The sequence below is a fragment of the Dasypus novemcinctus genome, chromosome 10 (assembly GCF_030445035.2).
Source record: "Dasypus novemcinctus isolate mDasNov1 chromosome 10, mDasNov1.1.hap2, whole genome shotgun sequence".
NCBI lineage: Eukaryota > Metazoa > Chordata > Mammalia > Cingulata > Dasypodidae > Dasypus > Dasypus novemcinctus.
In genome coordinates, this window is record NC_080682.1 from 13083184 (window position 1) to 13102377 (window position 19194).

General features: G+C 40.8%; 1 protein-coding gene across 1 annotated transcript; it reads right to left on the bottom strand.

The window, feature by feature from the left end:
* Window positions 1-391: 391 nt before the first annotated feature.
* Window positions 392-19167, bottom strand: SDHAF2 (succinate dehydrogenase complex assembly factor 2). Its single transcript, XM_004469344.5, has 4 exons — window positions 19034-19167; window positions 18079-18302; window positions 17890-17999; window positions 392-1158 (listed from the first exon to the last, which is right to left on the bottom strand). The coding sequence occupies exons 1-4, from the start codon at window positions 19067-19069 to the stop codon at window positions 1028-1030; spliced, it is 501 nt and encodes a 166-aa protein (XP_004469401.1). The 5' UTR covers window positions 19070-19167; the 3' UTR covers window positions 392-1027.
* Window positions 19168-19194: the final 27 nt, after the last annotated feature.

Sequence of the window (19194 nt, forward strand, 5' to 3'; positions counted from 1 at the left end):
GCAGCACTGGAAATGTGTACTTCCCACTGCAGGCGGTCCTTGTAGTCACCAACCGTATGCCTACCAGCTCTGGCCCTCCTTCTTCTGGTCAACACCTGTTGATGCTCCCAGCCCAGCCTCAGTGACCACCTGTTTTGACTGGATTATGGCTTTATCCCCTCTGGTGAGACCACTAGGCACAGAGAAGTCTTCCAGGCCTAGAGCGAGACTTCCAATTAACTATTCTAACATATTACTTCTTGCTATTACTGTGTCAACTAAAATAATTGTGAGGACTGCAGAAACACGGGACAAGTTTGCTATGGTGCTACATGTAAATAAAGCCTATGATTGTGACCTTCAGAACTCTATAAACATGGCTATGAGTTTTATGAAAATAGACTACCTGTGGGAGAGTTGGGAAGTTGTGAATTTTATTTTTTCAATAATCCCTAATATTAAATTATCTTTCAATGGACAAAGTAAACATTTTAAAGAAAATCTGATGATGGGGATGTTGTCTCTTAAGCTCTGGGCCCGTATCATTCCTGCGTGCCACCTTCATTCAGCCTGTGGTGCCTTTGAGGGACTCAGCTCAGGGGACTTGGGTCAGCTTCCCTTGGTGGAGAGAACTGCACGGGGTTGAAAGGGGAGGGTTCACTTAACTAAAGCCTGGGTGTGGACACGCCTTCCAGACAGCAGCGGGCTGCCTGTCTTCCCTGAGCCTGCTTCTGGCTGAGGCCGTGAGCTAGCCCAGTGGCTTTCCCTGGAGTGCCCTCCGGTGGCGGAGGAGGGCCAGAGAAGGCTGCCAGATCGGAGTGTGGGCAACACAGACAACTTTTGAGACTCAGACTGAACAAAAAGTTTTAGAATCAATCACACTGAGCTTTACATGTCCTGGGAGAGAGGTAGGTCCATTTTTTGAGGCAGGAGGACCAATGGTCTAGGTGGGCTGAGAGTCTAAGGAGCGGCAGGAAGCCAAGGCTTAGCCATCGTAAGCAGCTGGGGACCCCGGGCCGAGCCTCCACGGCAAGCTGCCGTGCACAGCTCAACGTGGCTTTTCAAAGAGGTATTCGAGATCTGGGGCCCACAGTCTCTGTTCTTTGTTTTTGTTTTTAGTAAAGTCTTTCAGCAGCGCCAGGATTTCATTTTCAAATACTTCCGGAGCTGGTTTTGCATCTGCAAGAGGAGAATGGGCAAAAAGAATTATGTCACAGTCAATGCACAATTACATGGGGCTGGACACTTGAACTTCTGTCCACAGTCAAGAACCACAGGTGGACACACAGATCTTCCCCATTTTTTTTCTAAACACACATGATTAAATTAGACTATAAGGGGCTGACAAACTATGGCAGCCTGCACGGGTAGACAGTTTTGTTTTTTATTGGAACACAGCGACACCCATTCACATATTGACCACGGCTGCTTTTGTGCTACAACAGTAGAGCTGAGCCTTTGCTACAGATACTGCAACGCCGCAAGCCTAAAATAGGGCCTTTACAAACAAGTTTATCCACCCCTGGCCTGTACAATCTTGGCCACACTATTTTGCTTTGCATTTGGCATTTCAATTGTTTTCCACGTATTGTGTTGCCCCTTCTAGTCTATAAATTTCCTGAGGCAAAAGGTCTACTTCCTTTATCAGTTCAGAGTTCCTTGGATGTAAATGACAGACAGTAACTCCATAAACCTAAGCAAAAAGAAATTGATTGGAAGGAAAATAGAGGCTCACAAAATTGACATGAACCTGGAGAAATAAGACAGGAAACAACTGCATCGGAGAGCAAGGGAATGAGAGTGCCAACGTTGGTCGAGCGGCAGGAGCCTGGCAGTATACTGCTTACCTCCAACCCTGCCACTTTTGACACACTCCCTTGAGATTCAAGCCACAAGCAAAGCCTCCCACTCGCAAAGCTTGGGTAATATGCTCTGGTATAACCCTCCTATCAAGACTACATACAAATCTAGGAGGGGATATTCCTCAAAAAAAAAAAAAAAAAAAAATCAAATTCCCCTCAAACAAATAGTACAGGCCCAGCATCTAGTCGGGTACTCTGGCTTTTGTTTGTTTGTTTTCTATAAGGATCAAAGTAATATCAAGGAGATGTCAGTTTCCCCCTAGGATGTGAAAGTTGGAAAGAACATCACCCACAGGCACACTCTAATAAGAAGAGGCCAGATAAACTACAAATATTACAACTTTTCTTAAATTCATCAGAGAGCTGGGGTCACAGGGCAACCAAAACAGAATAGAATCTAAGGAAAGAGAGGCCCCTCCAAGGAGAAACCGGGTATGAGCACTCGCTCACCTGTGACAGGATACAGACAGAAGAGACACTGGGTACCATAAAAATGAAGAAGATCTCAGCTAAAAGTTTTTTAACAAACTCCTAAGAGCCAAGTGCAGGCAAGCCTGAGAATGTAAACTCCCTGGGAGCCACAGACACAAGGGGAATTGGCACCACTCACAGGTTCTTCTCCACGAGCCTGTACTACGCACATGCATGCTCATGAGAAGGCTGGGTGCAGAGCAAGAGGCTGAAGGCCTGCCTCAGTGATGGGGTTCCGGAGGAGGGGAGCAGCTGCTGCACAAACAAACAAAAAGGCATAAAGCCCAGCTCAGACCCTTCTCCTCAAGCAACTGAGAGAAGCTGGCAAAGCCTATCTTCCCCAGGGTACAAGTGAGGATGCATTTAGAAAAAGGGTAAAATAAAAAACCCACTCCCCCCTTGGGAGGGCGGAAAACTATCCTGAGACTAGACCATTAGAGGTGTCTTACTGCTGATAAAGAGGCCCAGTAAAGACCCAGCCTCAAAGTCCAGGGTCACAGCCTATTGAAGAAGACGGAGGCTGGTCCAAGATAACAGAGAACACCTTCATAACCTTCTCTTTTCCCACAGTCAATGAGCACAGAGAAAAAGCAATAAGAATTTGCCTCTTGGAGAGGGAAAGAGCATGGAGAGAGTCTCTCTGAGGCAAAGTCAGGGAAGGCTGAACGCTGAGGGTGGAACAGCAACACTGAGAAACACGCTGGCAAATCAGGCTCCACTATAAGCACATGGTAGCACCAGAGGAATTTGAAGTTGATGGTAGACTGAAGGTAGCCAAAGCAAAACAAAATCCAGCCCCAGCTCATTTCCTGACTAGACTGACCAAATCTCCCACATTAATACCTAGCATAAGAAATATGCACATTTCTGGGAATAAATATCACTTATCCAGGCTTTACCGTCTTGTCTATGATGTCTACCATTCAGTAAAAAATTATGATACACATATGCAAAAAACACAAACAAAAGACAAACTAACACTCTTTGAAGGAACAAAGCAATCAACAAAAGCAGACTCAGAGATGACCTACATGTTAGAACTATCAGGAAAAGAATTTTAAATAACTATGACTAATATGTTAAAGGCGCTAGTGGAAAAAGTAGACAACATGTATGAACAGAAAAGGAATTCCAGTAGAGAGCTAGAAACTATAAAAGTCAAATGGAAATGCCAGATACTAAAAGCCACTGGTTGAGAAGCAGGTGTAGCTCAGTGGTTGAATGCCAGCTTTGCATGTACGAGGTCCCGGGATCAATCCCTACTACTGTCTAAAAAAAAGAAGAGAAAAAAAGCCATTGATTTACACTTCAGATAGATTGTATGATATGTGAATATATCTCAATAAAACTTCTTTTAAAAATGTGTAAGAATAGCCAGAAATAGCAGCTATGTACAGTAGGGAAAGCATGGAGAGATTGAGAGGAGATAAATTTATTTATTATTATTGAAATAATGAAAATGGTCGAATAATGATTGAAGTGATTAATATATAACTATATGATTATACCAAATATCATCGATTATACACTGTGGATGGACTGTATGCTTTATTAATATGTATCAATTTTTAAAAATCAGTGTTCAAAGGAAAAAAATGGAAATGCCAGAAATAAAAATATAGTAATTGATATGCAGAATGCTTTCAAAAGGCTAATCCTGAGATCTGACACCATCAAGGAAATAATTAGTGAACTGAAAGATAGGTCAACTGATAATCATCAGTACAAATATTCACACTTACACAGAGAGAAAAAATAAATGGAGACCCTAAAAGCTATGGAATAATATTAAACTGTCTTATTTATGTACAACTGGAACTCCAGAAGGAGAGGGAGAGAAGAAGGCAGCAGAAATATTTGTAGAGATAATGGTTGAGAATTTTTTAACAATAATGAAAGATATAAAAATACAGATCCAACATGCTCAGAGAATTCTAAGCAGAATAAAAACCAAAAAACAACAAACACCTAGAAACATCATATTAAACAGCTAAAATCAGAGATAAACAGAAAATCTTGAAAACAGAACAAAAATATACATTACATACAATGGAACACAGAAAAGCATCTCTTATTGGAACCCACTAGAGAAATCTGAAGCTGGTGGTACACTGAAAACCAAAGCAACAACAAAAGCCAAACTCATTTCAACCCCTGATGAGACTGATTTGAAACCCCCAACTAACGGTCTACAAAAATAAGCATGTCCATTTAAAGTGCTGGGAAAAAAACTATGAACCTGTAATTCTATTTAGACTAAAAATCTTTCAAAAATGAACAGACTTTTTCAGACAAACAAAAGCTGAGAGAATTCATAACAGTAGATTTGCACTACAAGAAAGGTTAAAGGAAGTTCCTCAGGCAGAAGGAATATGTTTCCAGACAGAAATATGGATCTACTAAAGAAATGAAGAGCTCCAGAAATGGTTAAAATGAAAGTAAATATAAAATACATTTTGTATTATTTCCCTTATTTTAAATCACTCTAAAGATAACTGAATATTCAAAGCAAAAACAATAATTATTATGGGTTTATTACACAGGTAAATGTTAAAAAATATGACAAAAATAGCACAAAAGATTGGAGGGAGAAATTGAAGTATACTGTTTGAAGTTCTTACATTATACACAAAGCAGTAGAGATAAATTGCGATTAATTAAAGACAGATATTGCAACATCTTTCTCCAAGTTCCAGAAAACAGTTAATGGATTGCAGTAATAGGGGGCGCACTGAATAAAGAAAAAGACTACATACAAGCAGGGGGATTGGGAAGCGGCTGTGGCTCAATCAGCTGGGCTCCCATCTACCATATGGGAGGCCCTGGGTTCTCGTCCCGGGGCCTCCTTGTGAAGGCAGGCTCACTTGCATGTTGTGGAGAGCCGCTGGCCCACTAGTGCCATGGAGTGCCGCCCTGTCTGCAAGTGTAGAGCTGACTCAGCAAGGTGACACAACAAAAAAGGGAGACAAGTTAAAAAACACAGAAGAGCATGCAGCAAATGGACACAGGGAGCAGACAAGCAAGCTGCAGGGGGAGGAGGATATAAATTTAAAAAAAATACACACACACAGAAGAACGCACAGCAAATGGACACAGAGAGTAGACAGCAAGCAAGCCACAAAGTGGGGGGAATAAAAAAAAAAAGCAGGGGGATCTCATGGAACACTGACTGGCCTCTTAAACACCCCTCACTGGCTCATCAAGGAGCCAGGCCAAACTCCCAGTACAGAACCCTGGTCCCAGTTCCAGAGGGAACAGAGTAGTTTTCATGCACATACTGGGAACAGTATGTCTAGCCCAACTTGTTGTGGTCTGAGGGACTCACTGTCCCAGAACTTATCCTTTGTGAAGGTGGCACACAGCTCTCCTACAGAAAACTGTGGGAGAGGAGTCAAGTTGTGCTGCCTGGGGCAAGGGACTGCTGACTGTTGGACATACAGCACAGTGCCCAGGACCCTAAGGAAGGTTTTTCCCAGGGAAGAGGGGTCCTTCTTAACTCCAAAAGTTGAGGAATTCCTAAGGCCAAACAAACATGCCCAAGACAAGACATATGTACAGAAAGGTCCAGGGAGGCCCTAAGCTTTGCTTTTGAGCTATATTCTAAACTTTTTATATGGATAAGTTCAGAAAGAGAATACTTGCACAGGTCAACCTGGAAAGAATGGGAAAGGTGTTTTTTCCTACTACCACCCCCTTTTTTTTGTTAGCTCCTGTCATACAAGGAAAGCTGTCATAAAAAAACATCAGCTAGATACGAGCTAAAGGAACAGATGCCTTGAATGTTCCAAGCATTTATAACAGTATAAATTCCAACAATAACACATTAAAACATCAAAATGTCCAGGTTTCAACAAAAGATTACAAAACATACAAAGAAACAGGAAGTGATGGCCCAGATAAAGAAGATTATAGCATTAGAAACCATCAATAAGGAGGACAAGACCTGGGACATTCCAAATACTTTTTTTAAAAAAGATTTATTTATTTATTTTCCTTCCTTTCCCTCCTCCCGCCTTGCTGTTTTTGCTGTCTATGTTGTCTTCTCTTTTCATTTTCTCTCCTCTAGGATTCACCAGGATTCGACCCTGGAGACCTCTGATGGGGAGAGAGGTTCTGTCAATCGTGCCACCTCAGTTCTTGGTTTCTCCTGCGCTTCACCTTGACTCTCCCATTGTCTGTCTTTTGACGCATCACCATCTTGCTGCGTGGCTCTCTTGTGTAGGGAACTGGCTTACTACGCAGGCACTCATGCAGGCACTGGCTTGCCATGTAGGCATGCTTTCTCTTCTTTTTCACCAGGAGGCCCCAGAGATTGAACCCAGGTCCTCCCATATGGCAGACAGAAGCTCTATCACTTGAGCCACATCTGCTTCCCCCAAAGACTTTTTAAAAATGTCCTACATATGCTCAAAGAACTAAAGGAAAACATGGACAAAGAGCTAAAGGAAGCCAGGAAAATGACAGATGAACACAAAGAGAACACTAAGAAAGAAGGAAATTATGAAAAGGAGCAAAACACAGGTGAAAATCATAGCAACAGAAATTAAAAATTCCCTAGAGGGGTTCAACAGCAGATTAGAATTGGCAGAAGCATCAGTGAATTAGAAGATAATACCATTGAAATATCCAGTCTGAGGAACAGAAAGGAGAATGAAGAAATGTGAACAGAGCCTGAGGAACCTTTGGGTCACACCCAAGTGTACCAATATATGCACAGTGGGAGTACCAGAAGGAGAATAAGAAAAAGGGACAAAGAATACTCAGAGAAATAGTGGCCGAAAACTTCCCAAATTTAATTAAAGACATGAAGATACACAACCAAGATGCTCAGCAAACTCCAACAGGATAAATCCAAATAGACCCACATCGTGCCATGTTATAATCAAACTGTTGAATGCCAAAGATAAAGAATTCTGGAAACTGCAAGACAGAAGCAACAAATAACATAAAAGGGAGCCTCCATAAGACTAAGTGCCAGTTTTGCATAGGAAACCATGAAGGCAAGGGAGCAAGAGTGGGATGACAAATTTAAAGCACTGAAAGCAAAAAACTGCCAACCAAGAATTCTCTATCTGGCAAAATTATCTTTCAAAAATTAGGGAGGAATTAAGACATTCCCAGATAAACAAAAGCTGAGAACTTCTTCACGAGTATACTGACCCAAAAAAATGCTAAAGGGACTTCTTCAGGTTGAAAGGATGCTAGACAATTGATTGGGGCCACATGAAGAAATAAAGATCCCTGGTAAAGCTAATGACGTGGGTAAATATAAAAGTCAGTACTGCCCTGATCAGCTGAAGTAGCTGCAGAATGACCATGGTCCCTCAGCACCCTTTTAATAAGGGTGTGAATTCTCTGAGCGGGTAGCTGAGGCAGGTGAATACAGTGAAAGGGGGAAGGCGACAGGCCCAGCAAACATGGCCATGAGACCCTGCTGAGACCTTGACCCTGACCTTGAGGTCCCAGTTAACTCTTTCCAGGACCTCCCCTTTGCCCTGGATATTCCAAACAGGCCTCACCATTGGTAAGGTAGCCAATAACTGCTGGGCCCCCTTCCCTTAGCATTAGCAGGGGGTGGGGATAATTAACAGTTTAAAAGGTGACCACACAAGGTAGGGCTTGCGTTCTCTGCCTAGAGGAGCCCACACCAAATATTGGTGCACACTTCCATCCTTTCTCCCATTTCTCAGCAAGCTCTGTTCTTTTCCCCATTTCCCAATAAATTCTTTTTACTGCCCTAACGAAAACAAGCAAGCAAACAGACAGAAAAAACAGTACTGTTGTATTTTTGGTTTGCAATTCCACTTTTTACCTCCTACAGGATCTAAAAGACAAATACACAGAAAATGCAACGATACATATATCAGTGGTTTTGTACTCATGATGTATAAATAATTTGTGACAAGAACTATGTAAAGGTGGGAGGTCAGAGGGATATAGGGACACTGTATGTGAATATCATAGAAGTTGGTATCAAAACAAATGAGATTGATACAGATTTAGGATGTTAAAAATTAAGCCCCATAACTGCGAAGAAAATATTAGAGAATACACAATATGCAAACTTATATATAGAAAAGGTAGAGTACACATTACTGGGGTGGAGTCAGGGGAGTTAATGAAAAATAAGTTTAGGGTTTCTGTTTAGGAAGAAGGGTAAATTATGGAAATGGATGGCAGTGAGGGAACTGCAACATTGTGAATGTGGTTAATCCCACTGAATGATATGCTTGGGAGGGGTTGGAATGGGAAGATTTATGTTGTTTCCATAATTTAAAAAAAAGAAACAAAGGAGATAATGGCAATACATTGAATTGGATGGGATCTAAAAATGGAGAAAATGTTCAAAAGGACATTATTGGGACATTTGGAATATAGAAAGTTAGTTTTATAACAATGTTAAATTTCTTGGGCTTGATAACTGCATTTCAGGTTACTACATAAGTGAATATCCTTGTTTGTAGGATATGTACGTGTAAGTATTGCGTGTTCAAAAAGTATGATGTGTGTAACCTGCTCGCAAATATTCAGTAGGTATAAAGAAAAAATAATATGGCAAAGGTGACATAATGTTAAACTTGTTAGATGTGGATATGTCTGAATGGGGTTTGTATTGTTTTTCCAACTGTACGTTTGACATTATTTCAAAATAAGTTGGGATACATATTGTAAACTCTACAGAAAACACTAAAAATTTATAAAAACAGGTATAAATAAAGCAACAGTGAAGATAAAATTAAATAAAATCTCATTGGCAGCTTTTGGGTTGTCCCTTAATCTGCTGGAATATGAGTTCTAAAAAGGGAGAAGCCTTGCCTGTCTTATTTGCTCTGTAACCCAACCACAGTCCCTGGGACAGAGTAAGCACTCAAAACAGGGACAATTGATAGAAATTCTTATACCCTCTGTGTGTGTCCTCCCAGTTATCAGGAGAATAAGACGAAAATACTTTGTGTTATCTGCTTTGAGAAGAAGCTCTGGTATTATTATATATCCAGGACAGGAAGTGACCATAGAATGTTGAGTAACTGAAGCCACAAACCTCAGGTTGCATTTTCAGCTGGGTCACTTTCTGACTTGAGATTTTGGGAGATCACTTGACTCCTCTGAGTCTGTTACCTCATCTGTAGAACAGGCATCGTCTCTGTCCTGCCTGCTTTGCAGGGGTGGGAGTTGGCCATGAGGTGAATGAAAGCATTAGCACCACCAAAAAGTTATCACAAAACAACAACAAAAAAGTTATCACAGAGACTCTCAGAGGAAGAAAATGCCTCTCATCAAAGGTGAGGTTGCTTCTCTTGTAGCCCTGGAGGTGTCTGTTTATTAGGTAAGAGCACAGGCCGCCACATTCTGTGATCAGAAATCCTTGTGTATTCAGGTGTCATTAATATTTTGAAATTGCTATTTCAACTTCGTCAAATTTTTCAAAATAAAAAGTTGAGGAATATTTAAAATAAAAAAGAGAAACACACAGAAATAGAGGAAAATAGAACAAAGAGCAGATGGTATGAAAACTTAAAAGATGGTAACTTAAAAAAAAACCTTTATTGACCTGTATACTTTTTCTAATAGTTTTGCTTTATACCTTTAATGAACCGTTCAGTTCATAATGGTTCTTGAAAATTCTATCTTTATTATAAATTTTACCCTTTTTCTTGTTTTCACTTTTTCACTTCCATTCTCTATGTTGCTTTGAAACCCTTTGTGTCAATATGGTAGATCATGATGTAGTAACAAACACTCTAAAATCTCAGAGGCCTAAAACAACAAAAGTTCATCTCTTGCCCACACCAGATGTCCACCACAGGTCTGCGCACTGTAGAATATTAAGGAACATTCCAGATGACACTTCGTTCTCTTGTGTTTCCTCTGTCATCACAACAGAGGGAAGAATCTATGGGATTTTATAGTTTTACCTCTTATATTTTAGGTGGTTGATCCATTTTGAATTAACTTTTGTATATAGTTTGAGGTAGGGATCCACTTTCACTCTTTCATTCTTTTGCATGGTTTTTCCAGCACCATTTCTTGAAGAGTCAAGATGGTAAATTTTAATCCAACCACACCAATAATTCATTATATTCATTAACCTAAATGGTCTAGGCACAGTAACGAAGAGATAGAGTCTATCAGGTTGAATAAAAAAGCAAGACCCAACTAAGTGTATGATGTTTACAAGAAACCCAATTTAAAGACAGGGATGGAGGTAAAGGTAGAACAACACTGTGAACACAATTAACAGCACTGAATTATATATTTGAATGTGTTTAAAAAGGAAATTTTACCCCCAGCGTGGGACACGACACCCGGGGATGAGCCTCCCTGGCACCGAGGGATCACTACCACATACCAGCTGAAGAAGCAACTAGAAAATGACCTTGAATTAAAGATTCAATGCGGAACAGCAGAATATACCTCTCTACATATAATAACATGACTTCGGGAAGCGGTTTGACCTAATGTAAGGGGGAAAAGGAAAGGAGAAATGAGATTATAAGGCTGTGAGTCTCTAAAAAAGAGTCTGAAGGTTGTCAGAAGGAATACCCCTCTGTACAACTGAACAGAGTCTAAGAGACAGATAAGGTAGATACAACCCCAGGTATTGGTTCTTTTGAGGGATAAAGAGACCCACGGGTTCTATGGTCATGGCAGAAGGGGTTCACTGCCATGACAGATGGCCCTTCTTTGGAGCTGGTGTTTCTGCGTGATGGAAATGGACTCAGAGGGGATCTCTTTTCACAAGACTTGCATGCTACTTTATTGGAATTGTAGTTGGTGCTGGGTTTAAGATATATGTAGGGGATTTGAATCTCTGGACTGATAATATGACACCCAGGCCCAGAGCCTCAACAGACTTCAGCTCCTACACTTTGACTTATTGGACTTACTCCACTCAGCTAACATGGAGTTGAAGAAGGTCAACCACCACAACATGGAGCCTAGAGTGTCTACAACTAGAAGCGGGAAGAGTGCATCCAGTACCCATGTGGAATCTAAGCCCTCACTTGACATAGGTGTGCAATGGACACAACCAATCCAATGTCCACAGAGAAAATGTGGAATGGGTGTGGGAACGGTAGCCATGGGGGCTGCTGGGTGTGGGGAACGGGAGGAAGAGATGAGATGTGGAGGCGTTTTCGGGACGTGGAGTTGTCCTGGATAGTGCTTCACGGACAATTACGGGACACTGTAGATCCCCCCAGGGCCCACTGGATGGAACGTGAGAGAGTCTGGGCTATGATGTGGACCATTGACTATGGGGTGCAGTGATGCTCAGAGATGAACTTACCAGGTGCAATGGATGTATCACGATGATGGGAGAGAGTGTTGCTGTGGGGGGAGTGGGGGGCGGGGGCGGTGGGGTTGAATGGGACCTCATATATATTTTTTAATGTAATTAAAAATAATAATAATAAATAAATATTTAAAAAAAAAAAAAAAAGTTAACCTAAACTAATAAACCCCCCAAAAAAAAAAAGGAAATTTTAGGCTGTATATATGTTGTATATGTGTTACTAAAATTAAAATTAAAATAAAGCCCCCCATAGAACTGTACAACACAGTGAACCCTAATGTAAACTATGGCATATAGTTAATAGTACAATAGTACAGAAACTGTGAGATAATAAATGTATCTTGTTTTAAGCAGCTAACAACTTTGGAGTATGCTGTCATGTAGCAATAGATAATAAAGTGATTTAAAAAATCAAAGAAGGCCTATATAAATAATGGAGATACATATCATATTCATAGATTGGAAGATTCTAAATTGTTAAGAATATTTCCAAATTGATCTTTTGATTTAATGAAACCCCAAACAAAATATAGGCAGGGCTTTTTTTTTTTGCGAAATTGAGTAGCTGATTCCAAATGTATAGGGATAGCAAAGTAACTGAAAGAACTGTTAGGGACTGAAATCATGTCCCTCAAAAAGGTATGTTTAGGGAAGCGGCTGTGGCTCAAGCAACTAAGCTCCCGTTTACCACAGGGAAGACCCGGGTTCCATCCGAGGGACCTCCTGATAAAAAAAGAGAAAAAAAGGCATCACAGACCTGTGTGGAGAGGTACGAGGCCTATATAGCTCTGCACAGCTAAGCAGCACTGGAAAAAAAAGACGATGACACAACCAGATGGAATTAAAAAATATATATATATATGTAGTGAATGTAGCTCAAGTGGTTGAGCGCCTGCTTCTCATGTACAAGGTCCTAGGTACGCTCTCCAGTACCTTCCAAAAACAAACAAAAAACCAACTCTCATTGGAGCAGATTGTAACTAAGAGGCTGAGGGCCTGCTTCCCATGTAGGAGATCCTGGGTCCAATCCCCTGTACCTCCTTAAGAAAAAAAAAAAAGTATGCTCAAGTCCTAACCCCTGATTGCATGAATGTAATCTTATTTGGAAATAGGATTATGAAGATGTTTTTAGTTAAATGAGATCAAACTGAATTAGGATGGGCCCTAATCCAATATGACAGTGCCCTTATAAGGACAGGAAATTTGGACACAGATCAAGAAAGAAAAGAAAGCCATGTGACCAAGGCAGAGATTACGATATACCACAAACCAAAGAATACCATGGATATCCATTCAGAGGAAGCATAGCCCTGCCAACACCCTGATTTGGACTTCTAGACTCCAGAACTGTGAAAGAACAAATTCCTGTTGTTTAAGCTGCCTTGTTTGTGATACTTTGTTATGGCACCCCTAGCAAACTAAGATAAGAACTAAGAAAATTTTGAAAAAGAACAAAGTTGGAGGACTCACACTACCTGATTTTAAGACTTACCATAAAGCTACAATAATCCAGACAGTGTGGTATTGGCAAAAGGATAAACACAAAGATCAATGGAACACAATAAAGCTCAGAAAGAGACATTTATATGTATACAGTCAGCTGATTTTCAACAGCAGTGCCAAGACAATTCAATGGAGAAAGGATAGTCTTTAACAAATCAAATGGTGCTGGAACAATTCACACATATGAAAAAAACAAAACAAAACAAAAATTCAACCCATCCATATGCTATATTTAAAAAAAAAACAAACTCAAAATGGATCACAGAACATACCTAAAACTATTAAAATTCTTAGGAGAAAACAGAAAATCCTTGCAAATGGGTTATGTAAATAGTTCTTAGATATAAGACCAAAACCATAATCTATTAAACAAAAGTTTCTACATTTACTTCACCAAAATTAAAAACTGCTCTTTGAAAGACAATGTTAGAAGCAGAATGGGCTCCCGCCTACCACATGGAAGCCCCTGGTTTGGTTCCTGATGCCTCCTAGAGAAGACAGTGAGCTGGCGCCATGGGTAGGCACAGGAAGTTGAAGCAACAAGAGACACAAGAAGAAAAGCATAATGAGACACAACAAAGCAGGGAGTGGGGGTGGCTTAAGCAATTAGGTGCCTCCTTCCCACATCAGAGGTCCCAGGTTCAGTTCCTGGTGCCTCCTAAAGAAACAAGGAAGATGTACAGGCACAGTAAGTAAAAAAAAAAAAAAAAAAAATGACAATGTTAAGAAATGAAAAGGTAAGTCATAGACCAGGAGAAAAAGTATACAAAACACATAGCTGACAAGGGGCTTGAGTCTGGACTATATTAAGATCAATCAAAACACAGTAAGAAAACAAACAACCCAATTTTAAAAAGGAGTGGGGCAGTGTGAAAAGACAAGTCACCAAAAATACATGAATGGCAAATAAATACTTAAAAAGATGCTCAATATGATTAGTAATTAGGGACACACCAATTTAAACTATTGTATTATACCACACGCTTAGTATGCTTTGGTATAAGAAGGGCTTAAAAATAAATAAAACCTGATAATACCAAGTACTGGCATAGAGGGGAGAAACTGGAACTTTTAGACATTGTTGGTTGGAATGCAAAACAGTCTGGCCAATTTGGAAAATAGTTTGGGAGTTTGCTATAAACATACACTTACCATAGCAATCCTTCTCCTGGATATCTACCCAAGTTAAATTAAAACTTACGTTCACAAGAATCTGTACACAAATATTTAGAGAAGATTTACACCTACTCACCTAAAACTAAAGCCACCCTAATGTCCTTCAAAAGGTCAATGGATAAACAAACTGTAGTATATGCAAACAATGGTATACTACTCAACAATTATTAATAAAAAGAATGAACCAGTGATACAATGTGAATGAATTTCAAATGCAGTAGCTAAGTCAGGGATAGGCAATCTTTTTCCATAAATAGCCAGATCGTAAACATTTTAGACTTTGTAGGTTAATCTGTCAGAACTAGTCAACTCTGCCACTGTAGTATGAAAGCAGCCATAAACAATATGTAAACAAAAGTGTGACTGTGTTCCAAAAAGCTTTATTTATGGACTTTGAAATTTGAATTTCATGAAATTTTCATGTGTGACAAAGTATTCTTTTCATTTTCTTTTCAACCACTGAAAAATGTAAAAACCATTTTTAGGTCACAGGCCGTGAAAAACAGGCAGCAGGCCATAATTTGTGGACTCCTGTAATAGTGAAAGCAGACAGACTCAAACACTACATAACATAATGTGTGACTCCATTTATATGGTATTCTGGGAAAGGCAAAACTATAAAGATAAAAAACAAAAGGGTGACTGCCAGAGATGGGGTGTGTAAAGAGGGATCAACTGCAAAGGCGTACAAGGAAACTTTAGAGGTGACAGAATCATTCTATTCTTCCACTATGGTAGTAGCAACACAACTCAAACATTTGACAGAGAACTGTACAACAAAAAGGGTGAATACTACTGTATATAAACTTGCTTAATAAAATTGCTGTGCTATCAGGAAGGGGGAATGATAGTTGTCATCCCCAAAGGATCAACTCTCTACACTGTAACCAGAAAGGTTATGTACTATTAACTGATTCCCTTCCTCTGGTGCCCTGATAAACAGGCAATACTCTCTTCTACCATGAGAAGAGGAACATCTTGTGGTCTTCCACACAAACACTCTTGATGAATGGAAGGAAAGGAATTTCTTCTTAGTACTTGGCCAACTGTGTCCATAAGGGAAAGGTCCAACCTGTGACCCCATCCTGATCACACAGCACCGTTCTTATAAAAAAGCAACTCATATTCTTGAATTTTATAATGGCCCTCCAAAAGTCATACCTTTCAAGAAACTTCCCTGTAAGAGTTAAAAACACCTAATATATATGTGAGCCATCTCACCAAACAACCCCTTCACTTCTTAGCAGCATTTAGATTTCTTTTTTTAAGGGAAACAGCCTTCCCAATGCATACAGTCCTGGTAAGAAGGTAAATCTATGTTCCTGCTCTTGTACTACATAAGCGGCAGGATCCCTAGAACCTTCTTGCCCTGGTAATGTCTGCTTATTGCAGTAGAACAGCTAAGAGAAAAATATATGCCTTAAATTCAACCATCTGGACTTTTTCTTCAGGGGTTTTTATCTTGGGTAGATTTTTCTGTTGTTAACTGGATATCCGCCACAATCTTTTTTTTTTTTTAAAGATTTATTTTTATTATTTATTTCTCCTCACCCCCTCAATGTTTGTACTTGCTGTGTCTGTTCATTTCCCGTGTCTTTAGGAGGCACTAGGAACTGAACCCGGGACCTACAATGTGGGAGGGGGATACCTAAACATTTGAGCCACTTCCATTCCCTGCTTTGTCCTATCTCTCATTGTGTTTTTCTTTTTGTATCTCTTGTCGTGTCATCTTGTGTCAGCTTGCCATGCCTGCCCACTGCTCAAGCTCACTGTCTTCTTTAGGAGGCACCGAGAACCAAACCACAGACCTCCCACATGGTAGATGGGAGCTTCATCACTTGAGCCACATCTACTTCCCATCCCCACAATCTTTTTAATGAAGCCAGGAGACTACGTGATACAAATTCCTCTTCCTAAACAATTCCATGTTAGAATCTGCCAATGAGATGTACTCATGTGAGATATGGGAGGCAAAAAAAATCAGGCCAATATTCTCTGGAGGCATTGTAGACAGATAAGTGGGCTAACAAGAGGTTTAAGGCAGCTTCTGGGTAGGTCTTTGAGACTCACCTCTTTTGTTTTTGCAGACAAAGAAAATTTCACAATTTAGGAGCTTAAGATTCACAGAAATTTCTGGACCAGCTCTTAAGAACTACAAAATTTGTTGCATAAATGGTTGTTAGCTGACCATCATTCTCCTAGCCTTCCAGTGGCTATATAAGCCTGTATTATTTCTTTTCATGCTTTGAACCTATGAACTGGCTTCTGTTTTCTGATACAAATATAAGTGGAGACACAAAAACATAAGACCTAGAGTGTGGGAGAAACAGATGAGATGTTATAGCCTATTATCCATTCTCCCCTTTTCCCCTGATAACAGAACTTCTTAGTTGGGCCTATAGCCCTAGACTAGACTGTATTATTTCTTCTTTATGGCTAAGTGTGGCCAATGGAAAATGAGTAGAAGTATAATGTGCAATTTCCTGTAAAGGATCCATAAAGGAAAGGGTATGCCATTCTTCACACTTTTCTCCTAATATATGGACATAACTGACAAAGCTTTAGCAGCCATCTTGGATCATGAGATAAAGGAAACATGATGAAGATGGAGGAAAAGCAATCCAAGAGAAACCTGGGCCTCATGACTTTTTGGGCCCCTCTATGAGCTTTGAACTGCCTACTTTGGACTTCTATTATGAAAAAGAGAAATATAATTCCATCTTGTTTAGGCCATTATCATTTTGATTTTTTTTTTTTACTTATAACTTTAACCAATCTTAACTATACGCAACTAGAATTCATTCCTTGCAAAGACAGTGCCAGAGAAAGACTACTGAAGAATTTTTGCTCTGCAGATGTACAGAGCTAACTGGTTCCAGCCCATTGCCAGCTTGGTTCTTCTTCAGCCTTCCCTTTGATGCTGTGAGCTACCCACACCTTTCACTAAACTCTCTGTGATGGTTAGGCTAATGTGTCAGCTCAGCCAGGTAACTGTGCCCAGCTGTTTGGTCAAGCAAGCACCGGGCTAACTGTAATTCAAGGACATTTGTGGACTTTAGTCACCAGTGACTTTACTGCATAGATAGCTGCTTACATCTACATCAACAGGGGAGATTGCCATCAGCAATGAGTGATGCTTTATCCAATCAGTTGAATACCTTAAAAGGGGATGTGATTCCAGCAGGGAGAATTTCCCAGCTCATCTTTGGACAGCCAACGTCTCCCAGAACTCGTCAAGAACCTTCACTGGACTTTCATCAGAGCCCCTGGTTGCAACCTGCCTGCGGAACCTGGACTTGTGCATCCTCATAGTCACGTAAGAGACTCTTACAAAAACTCATACTATTGATAGATATCTCTTGTTGATTCTGCTTCCCTAGGGAACACTGACTAATACACTCTCTTTTTGCTTAAGGTAAACAGAAGCAAACAAAGAATTCTGAAAACAAATTTCACACACTTTGGGAAAATCAGAAGAGTGCCTGGGTTGTGTGTCCATTGTATAAATAAAAAACAAAAGAAAAGCAGCAGCCCAGGATACAATTCTAGACACCTGCCCAACTCATCCTATTTTCACATCGTTTTGCTTGTCATGCCCAGTACCTGTGGCCCAGTAGTAAATATCCCAGTCATTACTGGGCTCATTAATCAGGCGATCATAGAGGTTCAGCTGTTTCTCTGTCATTTGGTGCAGATATTCTTTAGCAAAGAGGCTAAAATGAGAAAGAGAAAGGGGTTAAAAAAGCTGCCTCTGGTCAAAAAGAAGTGACACTAAGACACTTACTCCCCTACCTAAGGAGAATGCAGTTTTCCAACATTCCCCTCTTTCTGCTTTCATAGAGTAGGCGGGCTCTTTTGGTTTCTATGGACTCATCAGTTCGCTCCTGCCAGGGAGGCAAGGGGATTTCAATCATGTCCTTTTGAGAATCTGCTGGGCTGTCACCTCTGTAAAAGCGTCTAAATGATGTCACATTGCCCAAAGGAGACACCAGCCTGGGACTTGTCAGAGTAAGTATCTGAAACAAATAAACCATAAACATCCTTATAATATCAATGACTACCATCACTGGCATTCACTCAAACTTACTAGATGCTTGGGTGCATGAGATCTCATTTAATCCCCCAAATTATGCTGCTACTGTTTCAATTTTGTCAAGGAAACCCAGGCTCAAAATGGTTAAGTAACTGTCCAATATCACCGAAATAGTAATTGCAGCTAGGACAGTAGCCTAGTTCTAACTGTAGCACACGTTCTTTCTAGAGATTCTCCCAGTAGAAATAGTCTCGCCTTTCTTTATAAACCCTTAAAATTATTACAATATGGTTTCTATTTCAGTCACCTGCCTGTCTTAACTCGTGAGGATACAGAGATGAAATGGTCACACCCCCCACCTCCCAATTTAGAGAAGAGCAGGAAACTGTTAAGACACTATGTGAAATCACAAAATAGACATTAGGGAAGACTTAACACGGGGCAGGGGCCACGAGGTGCGGTCCGGTTAAACTGGTGATTCAGATATTGGTGACATGCGAATTGGGTCCTGCAATTCTTTCGTTCACACAGTGGGCTCACGAAAGAGTGGAAGCGACCCGAATCTCCTAGGCTATAGATCGGTATCCCCCTGTGCCTGCCCTTGCCCTGAGCTATTTGGCAGCTGGGCCTTCCCGGCGGTCTCCGTGACGCGGAGGATGACGAGACGGCCATCGCTGCCACCCGCTCGGGACCCTACAACATTGCTAGTCTCACCCGTGTCAGAGCGGGGAACGCCGCGACCACAGACATTTTCCCCGAATAGCGCCGGAAGCCTTCGGCCCAGTCACTTCCGGGAACTCCCGGACAGCGGGTCCCCCGGACTTGGGCGCTGGGGTCTGATCCGGAAGACGCGTCCCTGCGCCTGGCGGAAGTGG

What these genes read in the sequence shown, in the direction of transcription:
- SDHAF2 (XM_004469344.5), bottom strand. Translation starts at nt 19,069, where the DNA reads ATGTCTGTGGTCGCGGCGTTCCCCGCTCTGACACGG. An exon ending in CGTTCCCCGCTCTGACACGG is followed by an intron (nt 18,303 to 19,033) that starts GTGAGACTAGCA and finishes TATTTGTTTCAG; the next exon opens with ATACTTACTCTGACAAGTCC. An exon ending in TATTTACTACTGGGCCACAG is followed by an intron (nt 1,159 to 17,889) that starts GTACTGGGCATG and finishes CTCCTCTTGCAG; the next exon opens with ATGCAAAACCAGCTCCGGAA.